This window comes from Theropithecus gelada, chromosome 13 (genome assembly GCF_003255815.1).
Source record: "Theropithecus gelada isolate Dixy chromosome 13, Tgel_1.0, whole genome shotgun sequence".
Classification (NCBI taxonomy): Eukaryota; Metazoa; Chordata; class Mammalia; order Primates; family Cercopithecidae; genus Theropithecus; species Theropithecus gelada.
The window spans coordinates 41,090,907-41,113,249 of NC_037681.1; the positions used below are offsets into that span (position 1 = coordinate 41,090,907).

The following is a 22,343-nucleotide window of genomic DNA, read 5'->3' on the forward strand; positions in this document are numbered from 1 at the left end:
TGCATCAGGGTGACCATCAGGTCTGACACTCCTGGTGGCCAGGCCAGGGCCTGCAATCCACTCCTGGAGGTGCGCACTGGGCAGGGCCACAATCTGGGCAAGGGGGAGCTCCTGACTGCCCCTGAATGCCAGGGTCACTGGGGGAGCTCATGGAGATGTTGCCCCTACCCTGACACCGGCCTAGGCCCAGCAAGTACCTAGAGCCCCTGCCCCAAGCTGTGAGGGGGTGCAGCTGGGCTTCATGCTTCACGGAGTCACGAGAGCCAGAAGCAGGCAGCAGCCCAAGTAAGAGCTGTGGACCCATGCCTCTCTGTGCCCTTGGGGGCCTGGGAAGGCCCCCTTCCTGGCCCTTGAAGGCTTGGAGAGGCCTGCTCCCACTCCCTGGCCTCTTCCCGCTCCTGGCGCCTGCTCTGATCTTGGAGTAGGGTTGGGGCCAAGCCTGGGCACTGTCACAGCCCAGTTGGGTGTGTGTACACTTGAGGCAGCACTGACATGCCAGCTCCCTGCCACCTCAGCCCCCTCTGGATTTTGGGTGCTGACAAGCATGAGGGGAAATTGAGGAGGGGTGTTGAGGGTGGCTCGGCACTGGCCTGCAGATGCCCCTTGGCACAAGCAACCTGGGTGCCACAGATGCTGGCAGGAGGCAGATGGGCCACTGGGCAGAAGCGGGAGGGTCTCCGGTGAGGCCCCACCTGCAGGTCAGGGAGGGTCTGAAGGCTACAGGCCAGGCTGCCAGTCCCATGGACCAGAGTAGGAGACTTGTGGTGCCCTTTCTGGGCCTACCCATGGCTGCCCATGGACCAATCAGTGGGCACTTCCTCCTCTCTGAGGCCTGTAAAAGCCCTGGGCTCAGCCACAGCAGAGGACAGAGAGACAATGGGACGACCTGCTGCAGAATGGAGCTACTATCTCTACCAAGAGATTCAGACAAAGGGATGACCTGCCTGCACAGAGGAGCCACCTACTATAGGGCCTCTTCTCTGCTCAGAGCTGCAGGATGGGATGACCAGCTGCAGAGAGGAGCTACCCTTTCTGCTGATAGCTAAACACTTGTCAGGACGACCAGCTGCAGAGAGGAGCTACCCTCTCTGCTGGGAGCTGAACACTCATTGGGCTACATAGAAGAGCTGTCCACTGTGGGTCTTCTCTGAGCTGTTTTATTGCTCAATAAAGCTCCTCTCTGTCTTGCTCACCCTCTGCTTGTCTGCAAACCTCATTCTTCCTTGTCGCAGGACAAGAACTCGGGACCTGAAGAGTGGCGAGGCTAAAAGAGCTGCTGTAACACAAACAGAGCCGAAACATGCCCCCTGCTCTCCATGTTGCGAGTGACGAGAAGGAGAGAAAATCTTCAGCACTTCAGGGAGCCCAGACCTGCGAGCTCCCTGAGCCAGAGCTGTGACTCCCTCTTTGGGGCCCTGTGGTTCCTGGCGTCTCTAAGCTTCTGGGTGCCACTGCATTCCCTGGTGCCACCTGATCTAACAAGCTATTCTAATTCTCCTAGTAAACTTTTGCAAGCTTCTCAGCTGTAGTTATATGTTGAGTCTCTAAAAGTTTGAGTATTTAAAATGCCCCAAAACATTCTTTTTGAGGATCTCAAAAGAAGAGAAAAAACAGCTGAGTGATAACAATGCCCACACATTTAATGCTGTCAGTTTTTCTCCTTTATCTATTTAGGACCTGTTCATTCCTACTGAAAAAAAAATTATAATGTAGTTATTGGTTTTCTCTGCCTATAGCAAATTAGTAGCAATAAATTAGAAGTAGGGAAGAGAAGAGGTACTTAACACTGAGCGAGGAGATAGAAAAACTAACATAGACATACATGAAACATTTTTTTTAATGAAAAAGCATTATCACCTAAGAAATTTCAGGACACAGGCACATTCCTTTTGATTACATTTTATTCTAGTATAACACTATCAAAATAATAGTGTTATTACCACTGCCCTTAAATCACTAAGAAAAAACTTCCTCTATACTCAATATGCATTGCTGAAGAAGGCAGATAAGTAAGTAATATACTTTAGACAAATTTTTATCCTGTTGGATAAAATAGTCTGGTACTTAAGAGAGTGAGTTTAAGTAATCTGGAAATTTCATTCAGAGAGAAGACAGTTTTGCCAACCAGACAGACAAAGGAAACTCTATGTTATTGTGCACAGGAAGGCCAAATAATATAAAAAATTAAGCTTGTGAAGGATCTGATATCCCTGGAAGAGGAGAACATGTTATCATTAAAGGTTATATAAATTCTTAGAGGAAAATTAAAGTTATATTAATTGATGTTCACCCCAAGACTCAGTGAAGAATCGAGGGCTTTCAACTCAACTCCCAAACTTGAACTTTATGAAAAAGATTTTTTTTTTTAATAATTGTATTTGTTTTATTAAGAAAAAATTTTTTTAATCTTATTTTTATTTATTTATTTATTTATTTTATTATTATTTTTTAATTTATTTATTATTATTATACTGTAAGTTGTAGGGTACATGTGCATAACGTGCAGGTTTGTTACATATGTATACTTGTGCCTTGTTGGTGTGCTGCACCCATCAACTCGTCATTTACATCAGGTATAACTCCCAGTGCAATCCCTCCCCCCTCCCCCCTCCCCATGATAGGCCCCGGTGTGTGATGTTCCCCTTCCTGAGTCCAAGTGATCTCATTGTTCAGTTCCCACCTATGAGTGAGAACATGCGGTGTTTGGTTTTCTGTTCTTGTGATAGTTTGCTAAGAATGATGGATTCCAGCTGCATCCATGTCCCTACAAAGGACACAAACTCATCCTTTTTTATGGCTGCATAGTATTCCATGGTGTATATGTGCCACATTTTCTTAATCCAATCTGTCACTGATGGACATTTGGGTTGATTCCAAGTCTTTGCTATTGTGAATAGTGCTGCAATAAACATACGTGTGCATGTGTCTTTATAGCAGCATAATTTATAATCCTTTGGGTATATACCCAGTAATGGGATGGCTGGGTCATATGGTACATCTAGTTCTAGATCCTTGAGGAATCGCCATACTGTTTTCCATAATGGTTGAACTAGTTTACAATCCCACCAACAGTGTAAAAGTGTTCCTAGAAAAAGATTTACTGGCAAAATCAGGTGACACATTTTTAACATACAGACGGTTGATAAGAGAAAGAAGATTCTAGATAGTGGAGACAAAATTACTACTTTTTTGCTTCTGATTATTCTCCCCCTACGGCAACACACAATCCTGAAATTGCTAGAGCATTTATGGGGTTTCCTACTCCTGGAGCACCAACAAAATGAGTCACACAAACCTAGCAGTTGTGTACAGTGCAAGGCACACTGTAATAGCTATAGTCTCTGCTATCATCCACAGGTTGGAGGAGCCATCAATACCTTCTTGGATTCTTTTTATACTCACAGCTAATATCAGTATGCTCCACCCCAGATTCAGGCAGAGCCAAGGCTGAATCCTGGCAAGGGACCTTTCTCTCACTTCCCACTGATAAAATGAAAGATGGGGCCAGATTGTCTCTAAAGCCTATCTCAGTTCTAAGATCCTACGAACCTAAAAACAATTATGTTTATTATTTTAAGTCATGATAGCTACAATTTAACAGTCTTCCAATTACCCATTTGCTCAAGTTTCTCTTTAAATTCCCTATACTGAGCATTACTTTAAAAATATATGAAGAATATCTCTAATTCTATGTGTGGAATTTGTTTAGATAAACAAATAATTTTAAATACCAGATTTTTTTAAAGCAGCAACTTTTTTTTAGTATATTAAAATACAGGTCAGACAATGTATCTGACATATACAATAAGTCTCTTAAAATGATTTAAGACCAAGTTGCCTATAATTAGTTATGAAAATATTGCAAAGAGCTGAACCAAAATAAAACTAAATAAGCCAGCTAGCTACTAAACTACACATATGTCCTCAAAATCTTACGAGAGTCAAATATTCCAGTAAAAAATAACAGAAGAGATGGAAACACAAGTTTCTTATTATCACACTTCATATGTTATAAAACATAATAGCTAACTTATTTTTGGCAAAATGATTAAGGATTGTAACATTCTGGCTTACACAAACATATTTGTCAAATGCATCTCAAATGGAGCATGTCATGCTAACTTCAGGCATGCAGCACTGCAGTGTCTTAGAGTAGCCCAGAGACACTGAAATTTCAACACTTTGGCAGGGATCACACCACCAATATTCACTGACCCAGGTGTTTAATGGGGGCTGGGGATGGGGTAGGGAATTTCAACAATGTAGTTAATTGAAACCAGATAAAGCTTCTGAATAATAATTTAAAAATCATACAGATGTTCACTGCCCCTCCCACCCCCCAAAAGAGGTGACCTTTTGGACAATTTATTGCACACATTATTTTCTAGCCTACGCCCTTTTTAAGAAGATAAAACACTGCTTCACATGTCTTTCTGAAAACTCTATAATCAGTTTGAGTTATGTCTCCACAAATAAAGTAGGTTAAGCTCAAGTTTCATCTTTGTTTCCCCTTTTCACCACTATTCCTATAAAAGCAAGGACACCTGAAAGCAGGACAATAATTAGAAAGTTATGATGCTGAACAAGCTATAAGAAAGCGCACTAAATTTGAGATGCATTCTACTTCTTTCCCAACAGACATTGTGAGTATGAGCCCAAAAAGAGAGAAGGGTTCAAGACAATGTGTTGAACAATCATTTTCAAATACACAAAAGAGAAACCACACATCACACGCAGAATAGATCCGGAGAAAACACAAAAACCATAACAGATATGTGATTAAGTTAATAATAGCCTGTGATGAGCTCCGAAATGAATATTTTCTTGCCTATGTTTACAGAACAGTAATGCTATTATTTCAAATGTGCAAGTATCTTTTTTAATGTTTTAAAAGTGTTTAAGACACCCAGAACAACTAACAACAAATAATTATATTTCATGTCAGTTTGCTACATTTTATTTGACAGGTCCAATCACTGCCTATACCAGTAAATAAATGCAGTAATTTAATTTATGTACATCCTATGTCCATGTGCTTGACTGCACAACACACAAGTGAAATCCTAATTTTAGAGTGGTGGGGTACGCAGTTCTGACACAGCTCCCAATGACCTTCACCTCCTAGTATTCATGCCCTTGTGTAATTATCTCCCCTTGAGTGTGGGCTAGATGTAGTAACTTGATTCTAACAAGAATACAGGAAACGTGATGGGATGTCACTTTGTAACTGGGTTACAGCCTGTGACTTTCATCTGCTAGCAGCCTGTCTCCCTGGCTCTTCTTTCAGGCGTGCTCTAATGAAGTAAGCTAGACAGGCCGACATGTTAGAGAAGGTGGCCTCTACCCAACTGCCACCACTGAATGAAGGCCCTCTGTCTAACAACACTCAAGGAATGGGATCCTGTCAAAAACTACATGAGTGAGCCTGGATGCAGATCCATCTCAACTAAAGCCTTCAGATAAGACTGCAGCCCTGGAAGACATGTTGGTTAAAATCTTGGCAGAGACCCTGAAGCAGAGAACCCAGCTAAGCTGTGGCCAGACTTCTGACCAGAAACTATGAGTGAAGAAATGTATATTGTTTTACACTGCTAAATTTTGGGGCAATTTGATACACAGCAGTAGATACCTAATACAACAGTTAACCTAATGACTGAGAAATGACTAGAGTTATTTCCCTAATAATAATAATAGCTAATACTTATTTGGAACTTTAAAGTTCCAGATATCATTCTTGATGCTTTATATAATTCCTCACAAAAATCCTTTGAAGAACATATTATTATACCCATTTTATAAATGAGGAAACTGAGGTTGAGACTCAAAACTGAGGTAGAGACTTAATAACTTGTCTAAGATCAGACAGACTAAAAAAAAAAAAAAAAAAAAGACAATAAATATTGGAACCTAGGTGTCCTGGTTCTAGAGCCAGAACTCACAGCAACTGTACAAGTAGAACCACTAAGAGGCAGGGCTGGACACCATAAAGATGGCAACCACATGACACAGTATGAGAGGAGACTTCAAAGGCACAAAAGACATTAGAAGCTGTGCAAAATGCTAAAAGCAAGAATAAAGCCTGCATTCTGATTAAGACATCTTATTTAGGGGAAAAAGAAACCAACACAGTAGACAGTAATACAGAGAACAGAGTACAATCTTGAATTTATTGAATTCACACTTAGAAATGAAAAACACATTTTCTTATACCCAATAATAATTTAAAACCTCCATTTATTATTAAAAACCATAGCAAGGGAGGCTATAGCTGTACATTTCCCAAGGGCAATTATGAGTAAGAAGTAAGTAGGTGAAGCTGGTGAGAAAAGGAGCGAGTGCTTAGTAAGCTCTGAGACCCCACTGAAGATACTTTATCCCATGGAGTGAGAAACAGTCAAAATCCTAGCACAAAGTGGCCATGAAGCGATCATGTCCTATCTTGGCTTCAGATTACTAGGTTTATCAGCACTCCATGCTCCCACACCCCCTGAACTTAAACAAGACAGCAGGTATCACATCTACTGGTTAGACTGTCTCCTCAAGCAGACTCCAGGCTCTCCTACTTCAAAGACTGTCTTACTCACTGGGATGTCCTCAAAACATAGCACAGGATCTGACACATGGAAAGGGCTTAATATATGTTTGTTGAATAAAGAAGAAATGAATTATCTTGTGAATTGCATCCATTCAGTGAGTTATTTCAATGGTATATGTCAGTGGAAGTACAATGTTTTGTTTGGTTTTATATCTCTTATAGTTCACTCGCTTTCCTGGGCACTTTAAATAGGTCTTTATGTCTCTAGCACCTCACTTAATATCTGGCACATAGTGGTACCCAATAAATATTTGCGAGTATTTGTGAGTATGTGTCTCAAAAAGGCCACCAAGATACAGAACAGGTAAGGATCTGGACTTATGACTTAATAAAGATGTAGTGCTCCATAAAGACAGCGTCTGCCTATCAGTGATGATGATGACACATTTCTTCCTTCTGAAAAAGGCAAGAATATTTACAAAATACCTTCCCACAAAAGACAGATTCTTGTCTAGGTCTTACCTAGTGACTACTCTTAAATATTTCTTTATAAAAAACAGCAAATAATGCGTAACATAAGAACTCCAGATAACCCTAGATTCAAAGGCATTCTTTCAGAAACTTCCTATCTCCCTCAGCATTATTCTTTGAAACATTATGAACATACATTCACATAAGTCCATCATAATATGGAGATAAGGATAAAGGCAGCAAGCACATATCCCTCTCTCTGTTCTATTTATCAACCAAACAAGAGACAAAAGAACATAGGAAAGGTGAGGAGGATTTGTGCAGGCCCACAGTCCAGCACCCACAGTCACCTCTGGAGATGTACTTACCAGGAGCTCAGGGACTCGCTTCAGCATCTGAAGAGTGAAATAGCTGCCTATCGAATGGCCAATGAGCACAAGTTTCATGTCCTTTGGCACATGAGTTCTCAGGAAAGCTAGTTTGTGCTCTATTTGTCCATTAAGTCCATAGATGTCCTTAATTTCTTGAGCATTTGAATCTAAAAGCAAATTATGGGCATGTTTTCATTCAGTAAGTAAAAGTAATCACTGAAAAATGATCAAGAAAAAGATAACAATCATGATAAAAAGCAGTTACCATTTATCAAAGCCTACAGTGTGCCAGTGATAATATTAGGCATTCATCATATTAACCAATTTTCACAACAATTTTCGGAAGGAAACATTATAACCTTCACCTGATAGGTGAAAATCCCAATGCTCATAGATATTAGGTGACAGATTAACAGTCACAAACTTATTAAGTGGGAGAGGTGAGATTTAAATTCAGGTCTCCAAATCCTCAGAGCCCATGAACTTTCAATAATTCCGTGTATTACTGTTAGCTTAGGCCAGTGGTTCTCAAACTTGAGCATACATCAGAATCCCCTTGAAGTCTTGTTAAAACATATGGCTGGGCTCCACACCCCAGGGTTTCTGTTTCAGCAGGTCTAGGCTGGGGCCTGAGAAGCTGCATTTCCAAGTTTCCAGAGGATGTTGATGCACTAGGTCCCAGCACCACACATTGAGTACCAGCTGCTTAGGCTAATTTACATTACTAACAGACAACTAAGAAAGTCCATGATATGACTTAATTATTTTAGATAATCTTTATTTATTTAAGGAATCCAGATGGAAAAACTTAAGTAGAAATGTTAAAAACTGTCCCCCTTTTTTTTTCTTTTATGCTTTAAGTTCTAGGGTACATGTGCACAACGTGCAGGTTTGTTACATATGTACACATGTGCCATGTTGGTGTGCTGCACCCATTAACTCATCATTTACATTAGGTGTATCTCCTAATGCTATCCCTACCTCCTACCCCCTCCCCACAATAGGACCCGGTGTGTGATGATCCCCTTCATCACACAATGAGTGTCCAAGTGATCTCATTGTTCAATTCCCACCTATGAGTGAGAACATGCGGTATTTGGTGTTCTGTTCTGGCAACAGTTTGCTGAGAATGATGGTTTCCAGCTGCATCCATGTCCCTACAAAGGACACGAACTCATCCTTTTTTATGGCTGCATAGTATTCCATGGTGTATATGTGCCACATTTTCTTAATCCAGTCTGTCACTGATGGACATTTGGGTTGATTCCAAGTCTTTGCTACTGTGAATAGTGCCGCAATAAACATACGTGTGCATGTGTCTTTATAGCAGCATTACTTATCCTTTGGGTATATCCCCAGTAATGGGATGGCTGGGTCAAACGGAAAACTGTCCCTTTTAAATAACCAGCATAGTCCTGACCTGAAATATCCTCCCTCTCTGTCACAAATGAACTACTTTTCTAGGTTCTTCAAGACCTAATTAAAACTTTACCTAGCTAATCCTCAAGAAAAATTAATGAGCTCTCTTCTGTGCTTAATCAGTACCTCTTTTATTATAGCACTTTATCAAACTTGCATATTGTCTGTCTGTATGTTTTTTTCCCCTCTTAGGCTGTGAGTTCCTTGAAGGCAAGGTCCATCTTTTCATCTGTGTCCTATGACTAGTACACAGCAAATGTTATTGTTGAATGAAAATTGGAACTGACTAGATGATCTCTGAGGATGCTGGCCGCTCTAATATTCTATGAGTAGAATAAGCTTTCCCTATGAACATATATGTAACCCAATGACAGGGTGTAATATTTCCAAATATCATAAGACAGTCAACTGCTTCCTAAAATTTGAATGACTGAACACTGAATTTCTTGCTCTTATGACTTGCAAGGCATTGAGGGGAATTATAATCGGTATAGTTCATTCAAAAGGCACCCCAAACTCAGAAAAACTACTCTTCTGTTTTGTTTGTACAGGTTTTTGTTTGTTTGTTTTTAGTGCTTATCTCCACTTTTAGTCTAAGTCCTGTTTATCCTACAAACTTGAAACAAGCATTATCTCCTCTGAGAGACCTTTTTATGATTCATTATGTGAGGAGTAAAGTGGCTGTCTTTTCAGTTTCCACAACATCCCTGTTTATTTATCTCCCTATACTACTCCTAATTCACTCTTAGTTTACAATTCAGGTCTTGCTTAGCACTGCTCCCCAAAGTCCAGCATACAGTTATTGAAAAGCTTTTTCTTGACTCAATGAGGCTTACTTCCCTATTTCCATAGTACTATTAATCTCCCAGGTAAAACATGTTATGCTCTCACTCTTTTTCCCAGGTCAGCTTACAATTCATTCTCTACTTAACAAGAAAGTTAAGCATGAAACAGAACTGGGAAGACAGAGAATCTGGAACCTGACTTTGGTAGGACTTCTAATGGCTCCAAATCCACCTTTTTATGCATGAAATATTACATTTAGGTTTGAATAGTTCATACCCTGCTTCTCTAATCACTCTACCTAAAAGTGATCATATCATTCTTTCATATGAAAACACCACAATAATATTAATATTTGCATCCCAAGTTCTTTTTCAAAATATGCAGCATTTGGAAATATCCAAGTTTTCCTTTTGTTGGGACAGTAGGTGCAGTACAAAGATAAACAGGCTCCGGAGATGAGATAAATCTGGGTTTAAATCTCAGCTCAGCATCTCCCTAACTGTGTGACTTGAGCAAATCCTTTAACCTAGGCTTCAGTTTCCTCATACACAAAATAGAGATAATAATGCTAGCTTCCAATGGCTGTTGTTTAAGTGCCTGGCATAAACAGATAAATAAAAGCTATGACTGCCATCATTTCAATTCCTGTTATTTAAGTCCTCCTTCAAATAATACCAAGAACATTTACATGGTTAGAGCAAAGAGAAAGAAAATGAATTAAATATTCTAAAATTTCATTGACATCATAAATAAGGTCCTAAAACATTGTATTTCAGATAAACTTTAAAGGACATTATAAATCAGAATATTTCAGAGGTAGATCTGGCTTTACCTCTGGGAACTACTCAGTAGATTTTCAAGAAGAACACACTACGAGTTAGTGTTTGCCGAAGTGGTAAGATTAATGGGGAAAGTACTTTCTAAAAATGAACAATGATTGAAAATTTTAATGTGCTATCTTTTAAAATTTATTTTTATTTTATTTATTTATTTTTGAGATGGAGTCTCACTCTGTTGCCCAGGCTGGAATGCAGTGGCACAATCTCAGCTCACTGCAACCTCTGCCTCCCGGGTTCAAACAATTCTCATGACTCCCAGGTAGCTCGGATTACAGACGCACACCACCAGGCCTGGTGAATTTTTGTAGAGATGAGGTTTCACCATGTTGGCCAGGCTGGTCTCAAACTCCTGACCTTAGGTGATCCACCCACCTTGGCCTCCCAAAGTGCTGAGATTACAGGTGTAAGCCATACTCCCAGCCTGTCTTTTTTCATGTTACTAATAAATAAAATTCTAGATATTATTTTACTAGCAGAAAATGAAAGGTTAAAAGACTATATACTTGATTACATATTTTTATTCCTATTATTTTACTAGTAATATAATCTGAGAAAATGCTAGTAATTATTAACTTACTCTCCAAAAAATGCAGAAAAAATTACATTCAGTTGTATTGAAACCAGAAGAATGCTAATATGGAAATCATTTATACCATTCTTTCTATGAGGAAACTGTACTCCAAGTTATAATCAACGAAGCACATTTGGAACATAATCTGTTTCTAAATTGAGAACTGCCTGAGTTGGTGGATGACAATACAATCCACCATATTGTTACTAATAAATGGTCCTAAGTATCATATTGATAATTTTCTCTTAGAACCTAAGCCTATTTCTTAGACCCATCTCTATTAGATATCACTTCACAGCTCACCTATCGGTTCTACAGTTTATTTCAAAAGGTATACACAACTTGTTCTGAAATAGTTAGTAGAGAAATTAAATAAAATCAGTACTTCACATTAACTTTTTGTCTAATTGCTCAAATTTGCTGGTCCAGTCATTAAAGTTATTAAGCAGTCATTAAAAGTGCTTTCAATTTTAAATTCCCTTACAGCCTCAGAACACAGATAAATCTCATGATTATTATTTTCTTCATTTTACATGAACTGAATTGACTACTCTGACAGAAAACAGTGACTAATTGGCCCTTGGTATTATTGAAAGTACAGACATAAATAAAATATACTACCTTTGCCTTTCAGGAGATCATAATCTACTAAGAGGAAACAGACATAGATAAAAACGCAATTATTAAATGCCAAAGTTAAGTATCTCAAGCATTTGCTTGAGAAAAGAACAGGGTTTATTGGATCACAATAGAAGGGTAATGGCCCTTTGATTCATAAAAAGTACTGTACCTTTTCCCACTCTACCCAAGATAAATAACTAGAAGATATTCTTTATTACATGTATGTTACTATAAACGTATGCATTTAACTATGTATCTGAATCCAAGCAAAACAGTTTAAATTTAACTGCCATTCATATATATGGCTATATACTGAATAAAAATGTGTAAGTTCAACTATTTATTTTCATGCAAACAGCATTTATAGGTCATCTCTGACCATAGAACAGACAAGACTAGAGATTAGCACTACACATGCCTTTGGTAGGACTGAGTCTGCATACTGTAACTACATCTCACACCAGAATTTGCTCAGCTACTAAACTCTTCCATCCTGCCCCCAATCATTACTCCAAAGCTGTATCTTAATAACTTTAATTAAACAACCTACATGTAAAAATTCAAGGGCTAAAAATAATATTTCATATTTTAAAGAATTCTTTGATCAAGATGAAAATACAGTTTCCTTGTGATGCATGTTCTCACCCATAAGTGGAAGTTGACCATTGAGAACACACAGTCACAGAGAGGGGAACAACACATACTAGGGCCGTTGTGGGGTACGGGGTGAGGGGAGGGAACTTAGAGGATAGGTCAATAGGTAGAGCAAACTACCATGGCACATGTATAACTATGTAGTTAGAAGAAATTAAAAAAAAAAAAACCAGTTTCCTCTTCAGGTAATTTTTTCAAATATATAAAAAATCATATGTTGTTCACCATACTATACAAATATATATATATAAACTAAAAATATAAAAAGATACATGAAGTATTTACTCTAAATTCATGATAGAACTAGAGATGGGATACAAAGAACAAAACTTTTTCTGTATTGTTTTATTTCACTTATTTTGTTAACAAAAATATTTATGTAATTATGGCAATGTTAACTGTCAATTGTGAGTAATAGAATCTTTGATTGTTATACAACTGTGTTTTTCTATGTTTTAAAAAATTTCTCAAAATAAATTAAAAAAAAAGAATGCACTGACGTGCTATTGTTCCTAGGTATCTTACTCCCATTTTGTAGGGAAAATCACCATTCATTCCTTTCTCACACGAATACAGAAGCCCCCAAGGATTTTATGGGTTCGTACTGATTATCAGTGAACTGGCTCAATGAGAACTGTGGTCCCTAATTCTGTATGCTTACCGAGTTCATCGATCCATAAGGCCTTCCTTTCAAAACTGTCCTGAGGTTACTAGGCTGAAGTGAGAGTACGCTCTCATCAAACCCCAGCTCCCTCCCGAAGTATTCTGTCAGCTCCTTATATCTAAACACTGATACAACTCTGTTGGCTCTTAAAGTATGCATCACAGTGAGGGGATGGGAGATGATTATTCTATTTAACACTGCTATCTTATTTAGAAAACAAATTTTAAGATTTGTAAACCCCAAGCATATGTTTTATAAAATAATTTTTTATTATTATTCTCCAAACAGAAGGTGAAAACCACAGTCATCAAATTATGCGTTCCACTTGACTAAAACCAATTATCTGCTAAGGACTTCAACAGTCCTTAGCAGGAAACAGAAGAGAGATTCAGCAAGGAGAACATAATGTTATAGACTTAGCAAACAATAAAAGCAAAACGCATAAAAAGTGTGTTACTTTTTATTGTAAAGTGCTATTTTGGAAACAGCCATGTTTCCATGGCTGTTACTTGGAAAAAGCTGTGAGTTCTGTGGCTATATGTGGTTATAGGGAAAGGTGAAGCATAAGGTTAAAAAGGAAAGTTGGGTCTAGATGAAGTAGGAAACTGAACTTCACAGCAAGGAGTTTGGACTCGGTTCTGTGATCAATGAGAAGATACCTATAGATTGCCAAGAGAGGAGCGCACAATCTGGTCTGTGTTATGGATATTAACTGCAATGCTCACTCTCCCTACTTCTTCTGTCTGTCCTGGGACTCTAACAATTTGCTTGATTCCTAACTTCTTTCTCTTGCTCTGCACTTTGGCTTTTTGCTCTTCTGACCCACAGATTTACCTGCTTTCATTTCTAGGGACCGTGAGCCCTGAGAGTTGATTGATTAGTTGTTCCTGCCTTGCGCTCATCTAGTCATTCCATCTCACCTCCTTGTTGCCCTGCCACTCCCAGTCCTGGCAAGAGAGAAAGCTCCACTGGGTTTTCTCTCTTTCTTCCTAGTTGGGGGACTGCAGTGAGAGTAGTTTATTGTTTCTTTGGATAAGCATGACTCAAATTCATCGTTAGTTGCAAGATTGTGTAACTTTTTTGGTTATGTTTTTATCTGCTAAAACGAAAGCAGCATGATTTCTAGCTTTCTTTTCGTACTTTCTAAACAATGACTTGAAATAGTTGATAATGAATTTCCCATCATGTATGCTGACTCTATAGCAAATCAAATCCAGAAAACAGTTTATACTCCTAACTCCTCAAATTTTCTTTTCACACTTTTTTTTTCCCCCTCGAATCATCCCCTTCTGACATTGGTGAACATCTGTTCTTCCAATTGTATTCAACTTATGATTGTGCTAATGTGGTCCACTAGAATATTATTTCCAACTGTTCATAATTTCAACAAGTGCTAATATGAAGCAAGACATACTTTCAACATTTGATGTGTGGTTATAGCTTATGCCCTTTTTCTCAATGATTACATATTTTTCACACTATATTTTGCATGCCAGAAAACCAGTACCTTAGGACAATCTTGGACAGCAAATAATGTATCTGTGCTGCCTATCCAAAGCAACTATAGCATACATTTGCAAACATAATCTCCAATGTGTACAACAGATGAGAGCAGACCTGTTCTAGCTGAATGGGGGGCTGGTAAGGCCCAGAGCCCTACTCAGCCTTCACAGAACTTTTGAGTTACTCGGAATATAGAAAGTCACGAACCTAAAAGGTGGAGACTGGCAAGCAATTCTAACTCTTTGTATACCCCTGTAGCATGACAGTTAATAACCCAGTAGGTTGTCAATAAGTGCTTAATGATAGTGAGTTGCCCTTTCACTCTCTCCAGAAACCACAGCTTCCTTTGGCCCTACGGTGGCCCTTTGGGCTAATGCCTCTAGATGGCACTGTTCTCATTAGGTAGCAAAGAACCCAGGCTCTAATTACTAAGTTATTAACTCAATAGTACACAAGCAGGCCAAACAGAGATAAACATATTCAAAGTAAAGTTATAAATAATAAGATGTCAATTTACAATAAGAATTAAAGCTGTTTCCTAAAAATTCAGACACATGACAGATATTTTCTACTGGTTTTCCTCATCAGTGTTTATTGGTGAACATCTAGGGCAGTGGTTCTGAAAATGTGGTCCCAGGACCAGCAGCATCAATATTACCTGGGAACTTGTTAGAAATGCAAATTCTCAGGTCCCACCCCACATCTACTGAATCAACAACTCAGAGGGTAGCACCTGTGTTTTAATAAACCCTCCAGGTGATTTTGATGCATGCCAAAGTTTGTGAACACCTGATCAAGGGTGATCCTTTGAATCTGTTTTCAACTTTCAAAGTTGCCATTCATGTTCTCTTCAAATGTTTGCTTCTGTCTTTAGTATGACTTAAGATAGCTCACTTGATCATGACCATATCCTTTTAATGTGATGTTGAATTCAGTTTGCTGGTATTCTGTTGAGAATTTTTGCATGTATGTCCCTCAAGGATATTGATCTATACTTTTCTTGTTTTGTCCTTATTCAGCTTTGGTGAATTTGTTTAATTTCTTTAACAGATATAGTCTATTCAGATTATCTATTTTTCCTTGTGTGAGTTTTGGGAGCTTATATCTTTCAATAAATTGGTCCATTTTATCTAAGTTAAGTTTATTGTCCTTTTATTATCTAAGGGATCAGCAGCAATGAATCTTTTCTTTCTGAATATTTGTAATTTGTGTCTTCTCTTTTTCCCCCCTTGCTTAGCCTGGCTACAGGTTTATTAATTTTATTAGTCTTTTAAATAACTAGCTTTTGGTTTGTTGATTTTTTCTAATAACTTCTTGTTTTCAACTTCATTGATTTGTGTTCCCATTTTTATCATCTTTTCTTCTCTTTGCTTTAGGCTTAAATTGTTCTTTCTCTAGTGTCCTAAGGCAGAAACTTAGGTAATTGACTTTAGATCTTCCTTCTTTTCTAATATATGAGTCAATGCTATAAATTTCCTTCTAAGCACTAGTTTTGCTATATCCTACACATTTTTATAAGTCGTATTGCCACTTTTATTTAGTTCAAAGTATTTTTATGTTCCTCTTGAGACTTCACTGACCCATGTGTTATTTAAAAGTGTGTTGTTTGACTTCTAAATATAATGGGATTTCCTAGTTATATTTCTGTTGTTGATTTCTAGTTTAATTCCACTGTGGTCTAAGAGCATACCTTGTATAATTTATACTCTTTTAAGTTTGTTAAGGTATGTTTTATCTTGGTGAATGCTCCATGAATGCTTGAGAAAAGTATGTTGTTAGATGAAGTAGTCTATAAATGTCAATTAAATAAAGTTGACTGAAGGTGCAATTCAGTTCAACTATATCTTTACTACCTTTCTGTTTTCTGGATCTATTAATTACAGAAAAAGGATTGCTGATGTTTCCACTTATAATAGTGCAGTCTATCAGTTTTGCCTCCTGCATTCTGACCTTTGTTGTTAGGTACATATTTGTTAAGGATTGTTATGTTTCCTTGAAGAACTGGTGGTATTATCATTATGCAATGCCCCTCTTTATCCCTGACATTTTCCTTGTTCTGAAGCCTGCTTTGTCTAAAATTAAAATAGCTACTCCAGTTTTCTTTTGACTAGTGCTACCATGGTATATCTCTGTATATCCCTTTACTTGCAACATATCTGTGTCTTTATATTTAAAGTTTTTGTTGGTTTGTTTTAAAATGTTTGTTTGTTTTAAAGACAGGGTCTCACTCTGTCACCCAGACTGGAGTGCAGCAGCATGATTCAGCTCACTGCAGCCTCAGCCTCTCGAGTTCAAGTGATCTGCCCACCTCAGCCTCCTGAGCAGGCTGGACCACAGGTGCATGCCAGCATGCCTAAGTTTTGTATTTTTCTGCAGAGATGGAGTTTCACCATGTTGCCCAGGCTGGTCTCAAACTCCCCTGGGCTCAAGCAATCTGTTCACCTCATCCTCCCAAAGTGCTGGAATTACAGGTGTGTATAACTGTGCCTGGTCCTAAAGTGGTTTCTTGTAGACAACATATAGTTGAATCTCCTCCCACCACTCCAACAATCTGTGTATTTTAATTGGTATATTTAGACCATTCACATTTAAAGTGATTACTGAGGCTGGGCATGGTGGCTCATGCCTGTAATCCCAGCACTTTAGGAGGCTAGGACAGGTAGATCACTTGAGCCCAGGAGTTCAAGACCAGCCCAGGCAACGTGGCAAAACCCTGTCCCTATAAAAAAAATACAAAAATTAGCCAGGCATGCTGGCACACACTTGTGGTCTCAGTTACTTGGGAGGCTGAGGTGGGATGATCACTTGAGCCCGGGAGTTTCAGGCTACAGTTAGTCTCTATGGCACCACTGCACTCCAGCCTGGATGACTGCACTCCACCCTATCTCCAGTGGTTGCCCTAGAATTTGCCATATATACTAAATCTAAGTTCATCTGAAGTAACACTATACCACTATACCACTTCACCTTTAGTCCAGGTATGTTACAACTGAGTATTCCCAATTCCTCTCTTCCATCCCTTATAACATTACTGACACTCATTTCATTTATCAATGTTGTAATCACCCAACGTACTGTTACTTTTATTACTTTGAATTAACAGCTATCTACCAGATCAATTTAGAATAAGAAAAATAAACTTTTTAAACTTTTATTCCTTCTTCCATGCTCTTCTTTATACAGATTTGAGTTTCTGATCTCTATCACTTTCCTTTCCCCTAAAGAACTTCTTTTAATATTTCTTGCATAGCATGTCTCCAGCAACTAATTTCCTCAGCTGCTATTGGTCTGAAAAAGTCTTTATTCTCCTTTACTTTTGAAGGATGATTTCACTAGATAGATAAATCCAGGTAAGTGCTATTTTTCATTCCACACTAAATATTTCGCTCCATTCTCCTCTTTGTTGAATGGTTTCTGACAAGAAGTTCCCTGTAATTCTCATCTTTGTTCTTCTATAGGTAAGGCGCTTTTTCCTCTGCCTATTTTCAAGATTTTGTCTTTGGTTTTCCGCAACTTAAGTATGACATATGTAGGTGTAGATCCTAAGTATTGACCCTGCTTAGTGTGCTTTGAGATTCCTAGACCTGTGTTTTGTCATCTGGCATTAAGTACTTCAACTCTTACCTTCTCCATTTTCTCTTCCTTCTTGATCTGGTATTCCAATTATGCATACGTTATACCTTTTGAAATTGTCCCACAACTCTTGGATGTGCTGTACTTTTATAAGTTATTGTTTTTTCTCTTTGCATTTCAGTTAGGAAAGTTTCTATTAACCTATTTTTCCAGCCCACTGATTCTTTCCTCAGCTGCATCCAGCCTGCTGGCGAGTCCATCAAAGGCATTTTGCATTTTTGTTACAGTGTTTTCTAATATTTCCTTTTGATTCTTTCTTAAGAGTTCCCTACTGTCTGCTTGCATTACCCATCTGTTCTTGCATGCTACTTCTTCCATTAGAGTCCTCAACGTAGTAATCATGATTACTTTAAATTCCTGATCTGATATTTCTAAAACTGGAAAAAGTATATATCTGACTCTGGTTCTGATGCTTGCTTTGTCTCTTCGGACTGTTTTTTTCTTGCCTTTTACAATGCCTTCTAATTTTATTTTTTGCTTAAAGCTGGACATGATATATTGAGTAATAGGAATGAGGTAAATAGATCTTTTATGTGAGGCTATATGTTAATGTGGCTAGAAGCTGGGCTATGCTTTGTTTTTTAAGACAGGGTCTCACTCTGTTGTCCTGGCTGGAGTGCAGTGGCACTATCTTGGCTCACTGCAATCTCTGCCTCCTGGGTTCAAGCAATTCTCCCACCTCAACCTCCTAAGTAGCTAGGAGTACAGGCTTGTACCACCATGCCTAGCTAATTTTTGTATTTTTAGTAGAGACGGGGTTTCATCATGTTGGCCAGGTTGGTTCAAGCAATTCTCCTGAGTTCAAGCAATTCTCCCGCCTCAACCTCCCAAGTAGCTAGGAGTACAGGCTTGTACCACCATGCCTAGCTAATTTTTGTATTTTTAGTAGAGACGGGGTTTCATCATTTTGGCCAGGTTGGTCAAGCACTCCTCACCTCAAGTGATCTGCCTGCCTTAGCCTCCCAAAGTGCTGGGATTACAGGCATGAGCCACCGCACCTGGGCAGGGCTATGCTTACTGTTTTCTGTAGCTACAGGTATCAGAAACTTCAGTTTCCTTTAATGTTCTTGCTTTTTTTTTTCTCCGTTGTCTTTGGTTTTCCCTAAGAAATCCTTCTTAAATAGAGTTTGTGTCTTGTAGCTCCTATAGTTATAATGTACTATTATTAAGGTAGAGGCCTATAGACATGGTGGTAAAATGAGGAGGGAAGCATCCTTTAACGTAAAGATTAAACCTCAGTCTTTCAGTGGGCCTGAATGCCTGTGCTGTGATCTTCAAAAGTGTTTGTCATCTTTTTTTCTTCTCCTGCATGTGAGACAGGAAGGCTAGGGGAAGATGGAGTTGGCTAACTGCCTTTCCCCCAGGTTGGATAAAGTTCTGGAACTCTTTTTCCCTTGGAAAGTAAGCCATGTTATTGAGAATATTCTGGACATACTGCAAAATGCTTACTTCTCTTCTACCCTTAACAAAAACCATAGGGGACATTTCTCAAATTTTCACAAAAGAACCTGATAAGATTCCTAGAGGTAATACCCATGAAAGTGAGGAAGTCCCCCAAGAATAGGCTTGCAGAAGTTTGTTACTCTTAAAATAGTCTGTACTTTACCCCCAGCAATTCATCAAAATCACCATTTATGTATTCTACATCAATGGCACTAGTGTCTTCTGCTTCACATAAGCTGATCTTCATTGTATTTCCTTGTCTCTCTAGATTTCAGGTGACAATTTGTCCTGTGACCTCAATTCTCTGACAGGTCTAAGAAAAATGAGTTTTAGTTTTGTTCAGCTTTTTTTCTTTTTTTTTTTTTTCTTTTTTGAGACAGAGTCTCACTCTGTCACCTAGGCTGGAGTGTAGTGGCACAATCTTGGCTCATTGCAACCTCTGCCTCCCAGGTTCAAGCAATTCTCATGTCTCAGTCTCCAGAGTAGCTGGGATTACAGGCGAGCACCACCACGCCTGGCAATTTTTGTACTTTTAGTAGAGGTGTAGTTTTGCCATGTTGGCCAAGCTGGTCTCAAATTCCTGGCCTCACTTGATCCACCTGCCTTGGCCTCCCAAAGTGCTGGGATTACAGGCATGAGCCACCACACTCAGCCTCAGCTTTTTTCTTATTGCAATGAGAGAAGTGACAAATTCCAAGTTCTACATGTCAGAGCTGAAACTGGAAGTCCACTATTTATTTAAAAAACATTCTATGCTAAATATTTTCTTAATGTATAACATATGCCACCTACAAGTTTTAAACAAGTAATAAGTAAATAAATGTTGAAAAAAATACCCTCAAAACCTAAATGTAACTATTTCACTAACATTTAAGATACACACTTCATCATGATATTGTCATAGGTGAAAAAGCACTAAAAATATGGTCCCTGGTGCTGCTATTTCTAGATGCTTACTTCAGCTAGAAAATATCTGAGCTATTACACAAAGTATTATTCATTGAAAAATCTCATCTCTTAGTGCCAAGGTGCTAATGTCTGTTAGGCTTTAGGTTGAAAATGTTTAAGCATAATTAAAACAAAACATTGTGAAGTTTTAGTATTTCTTTTCAACCTTTAACTTATAGGATGCTGATTTTTTATTTTCTTATTCAGTTTTCCATACTAAATTTTTTAATAAGCACATATAACTTTTTAATCTAAAAATACAATAAAGGAAGGTAATCCATTTTGAAAATAAATAGAAAATTATACAACATGCTCCCTGCCGCTAAACGGTCAGCTGCAAATACAAGGTTTTTTGCAGACTCCACAGAGTCTCTCCTAACCCACACTGTGGTTTCTCCTTTGTTTACTCCTTAGGTGTCTACATGATTAGCAGGCCACGGTTTATCACTTAATTATTCTCTAAATATGAGAGAAAAAGCTTCTTTAAAGTAAAGAACATGGTTTATAAAAGGGGTTCCCAACCCCCGTCTGTGACCTGGCCACACAGATAAAGGTGTGCGATGGGCGAGCGAGCATTATCACCTGAGCTCTGCCTCCTGTCAGATCAGCGGCAGCATTAGATTCTCATAGGAGGACCCTACTGTGAACTGTGCATGTGAGATCCAGGTTGCACACCTGATAATCTGAGGTGGAACAGTTTCATTTCAAAACCACTCACCCCTCCCCAGTCTGTTGAAAAACTGTCTTCCCCAAAACTGGTTCCCAGATGCCAAAAAGGTTGGGGACTGCTTTTTCCCCACCATTCCTCCTAGTACAACCCTGGGAAAATAATACATGATCAAAAAACACACAATTGATTACTAATTGGTAAATAAAGAAGGCAAGTCATAGATTGCTGTATCTACCCATATTCTTACAGAAAACTACCTAAAGAGTTAAAATGTCTCTAAAAATCCTAAGTTTACCAAAATATGGAACCACAGGCCTAACGCCACAAGCAGGTTTCCACTGGTGTAACTCTTAACCTTAGCAGGCTTGCTAGAAACATGACCCTCCACTTACTGTAAAGGAAAGTAGATATTAACAAGGACATACCCTCTGATGTTGTAAGAATCTTCTTGTCTTTGGGAGCCAACGCATGCCCAGCATGACTGATAGTCCAAACTGGAAAGCGTCTGTTTGTCAAAGAGTATAAAGCCTTTGCAAATGGCACATAAAAGGCAGAAAAACCTGGGTTACCTAAGAAAAGAAACACAGACCTTAGATTAATCAAAGTAATAAATATGTATAAGATGACACGCAGACTAGAAAAGATGGGTCTGTTTCTTTTCACACTTTCCTCTGAATTCTTCAGAGTACCCAAGAGAGATTATCTTCAAACTTCCATTAAAATCACAGCAGTACCCTATTTAAACACCCTTCAGGGTCTTCCAGATAAAGTCATCTGGAAAAAGTCTAAAATTAGTAATACTGCATATAAGGCACTTTAAGATTTGGTCATGCTCAGTTAACAAGGTGCATGAAAACCAGAGAAACAAGCCAGCCAAAATAGTGTAAGAAGCATGCACAGGGAGAGCTTTAAGGAGTCTACTGTTTCCTTGTCACTTATCCCTAATAGTACAATTATAAACAGGTGTACAGCTTGATCTTTTGGGGAAACAAATGTCCACAAGTACATGTAGATTTTTCTTATGTGTGTGCAGAAGGTATTTTTGACATGAGTTTGCTATAAAGAAACAGAATACATAAATGATCTTTTTAAAAACATTCAATCTGATAGGGGGAAATCACAACGAAATGGGATTTTCATCTTGTAATCATCATCTATATAAAGTCTTCACAGCTACTAGTCCATTTCCATCAGTATATACTTCTCTGATCAGTT

At 38.5% G+C, this 22,343-nt stretch overlaps 1 protein-coding gene across 5 annotated transcripts in view; it reads right to left on the reverse strand.

Annotated features, from left to right (window-relative positions):
• The window catches only part of LDAH (lipid droplet associated hydrolase), a 152,065-nt gene that overhangs the window by 100,315 nt on the left and 29,407 nt on the right, over positions 1-22,343 (reverse strand). For 3 of the 5 annotated variants that reach the window (XR_003115341.1, XM_025354640.1, XM_025354638.1), the window contains 2 exons: positions 21,554-21,697; positions 7,375-7,544 (listed from right to left, as the gene is read on the reverse strand). Coding sequence is in view for 4 of the 5 variants with exons in the window: in XM_025354638.1 (XP_025210423.1) it covers positions 7,375-7,544; positions 21,554-21,697 (314 nt within the window). In the remaining variant the exon portion in view is untranslated. The remainder of the gene's footprint in view (positions 1-7,374; positions 7,545-21,553; positions 21,698-22,343) is intronic. The other 2 variants (XM_025354641.1, XM_025354639.1) reach the window with 1 other exon arrangement.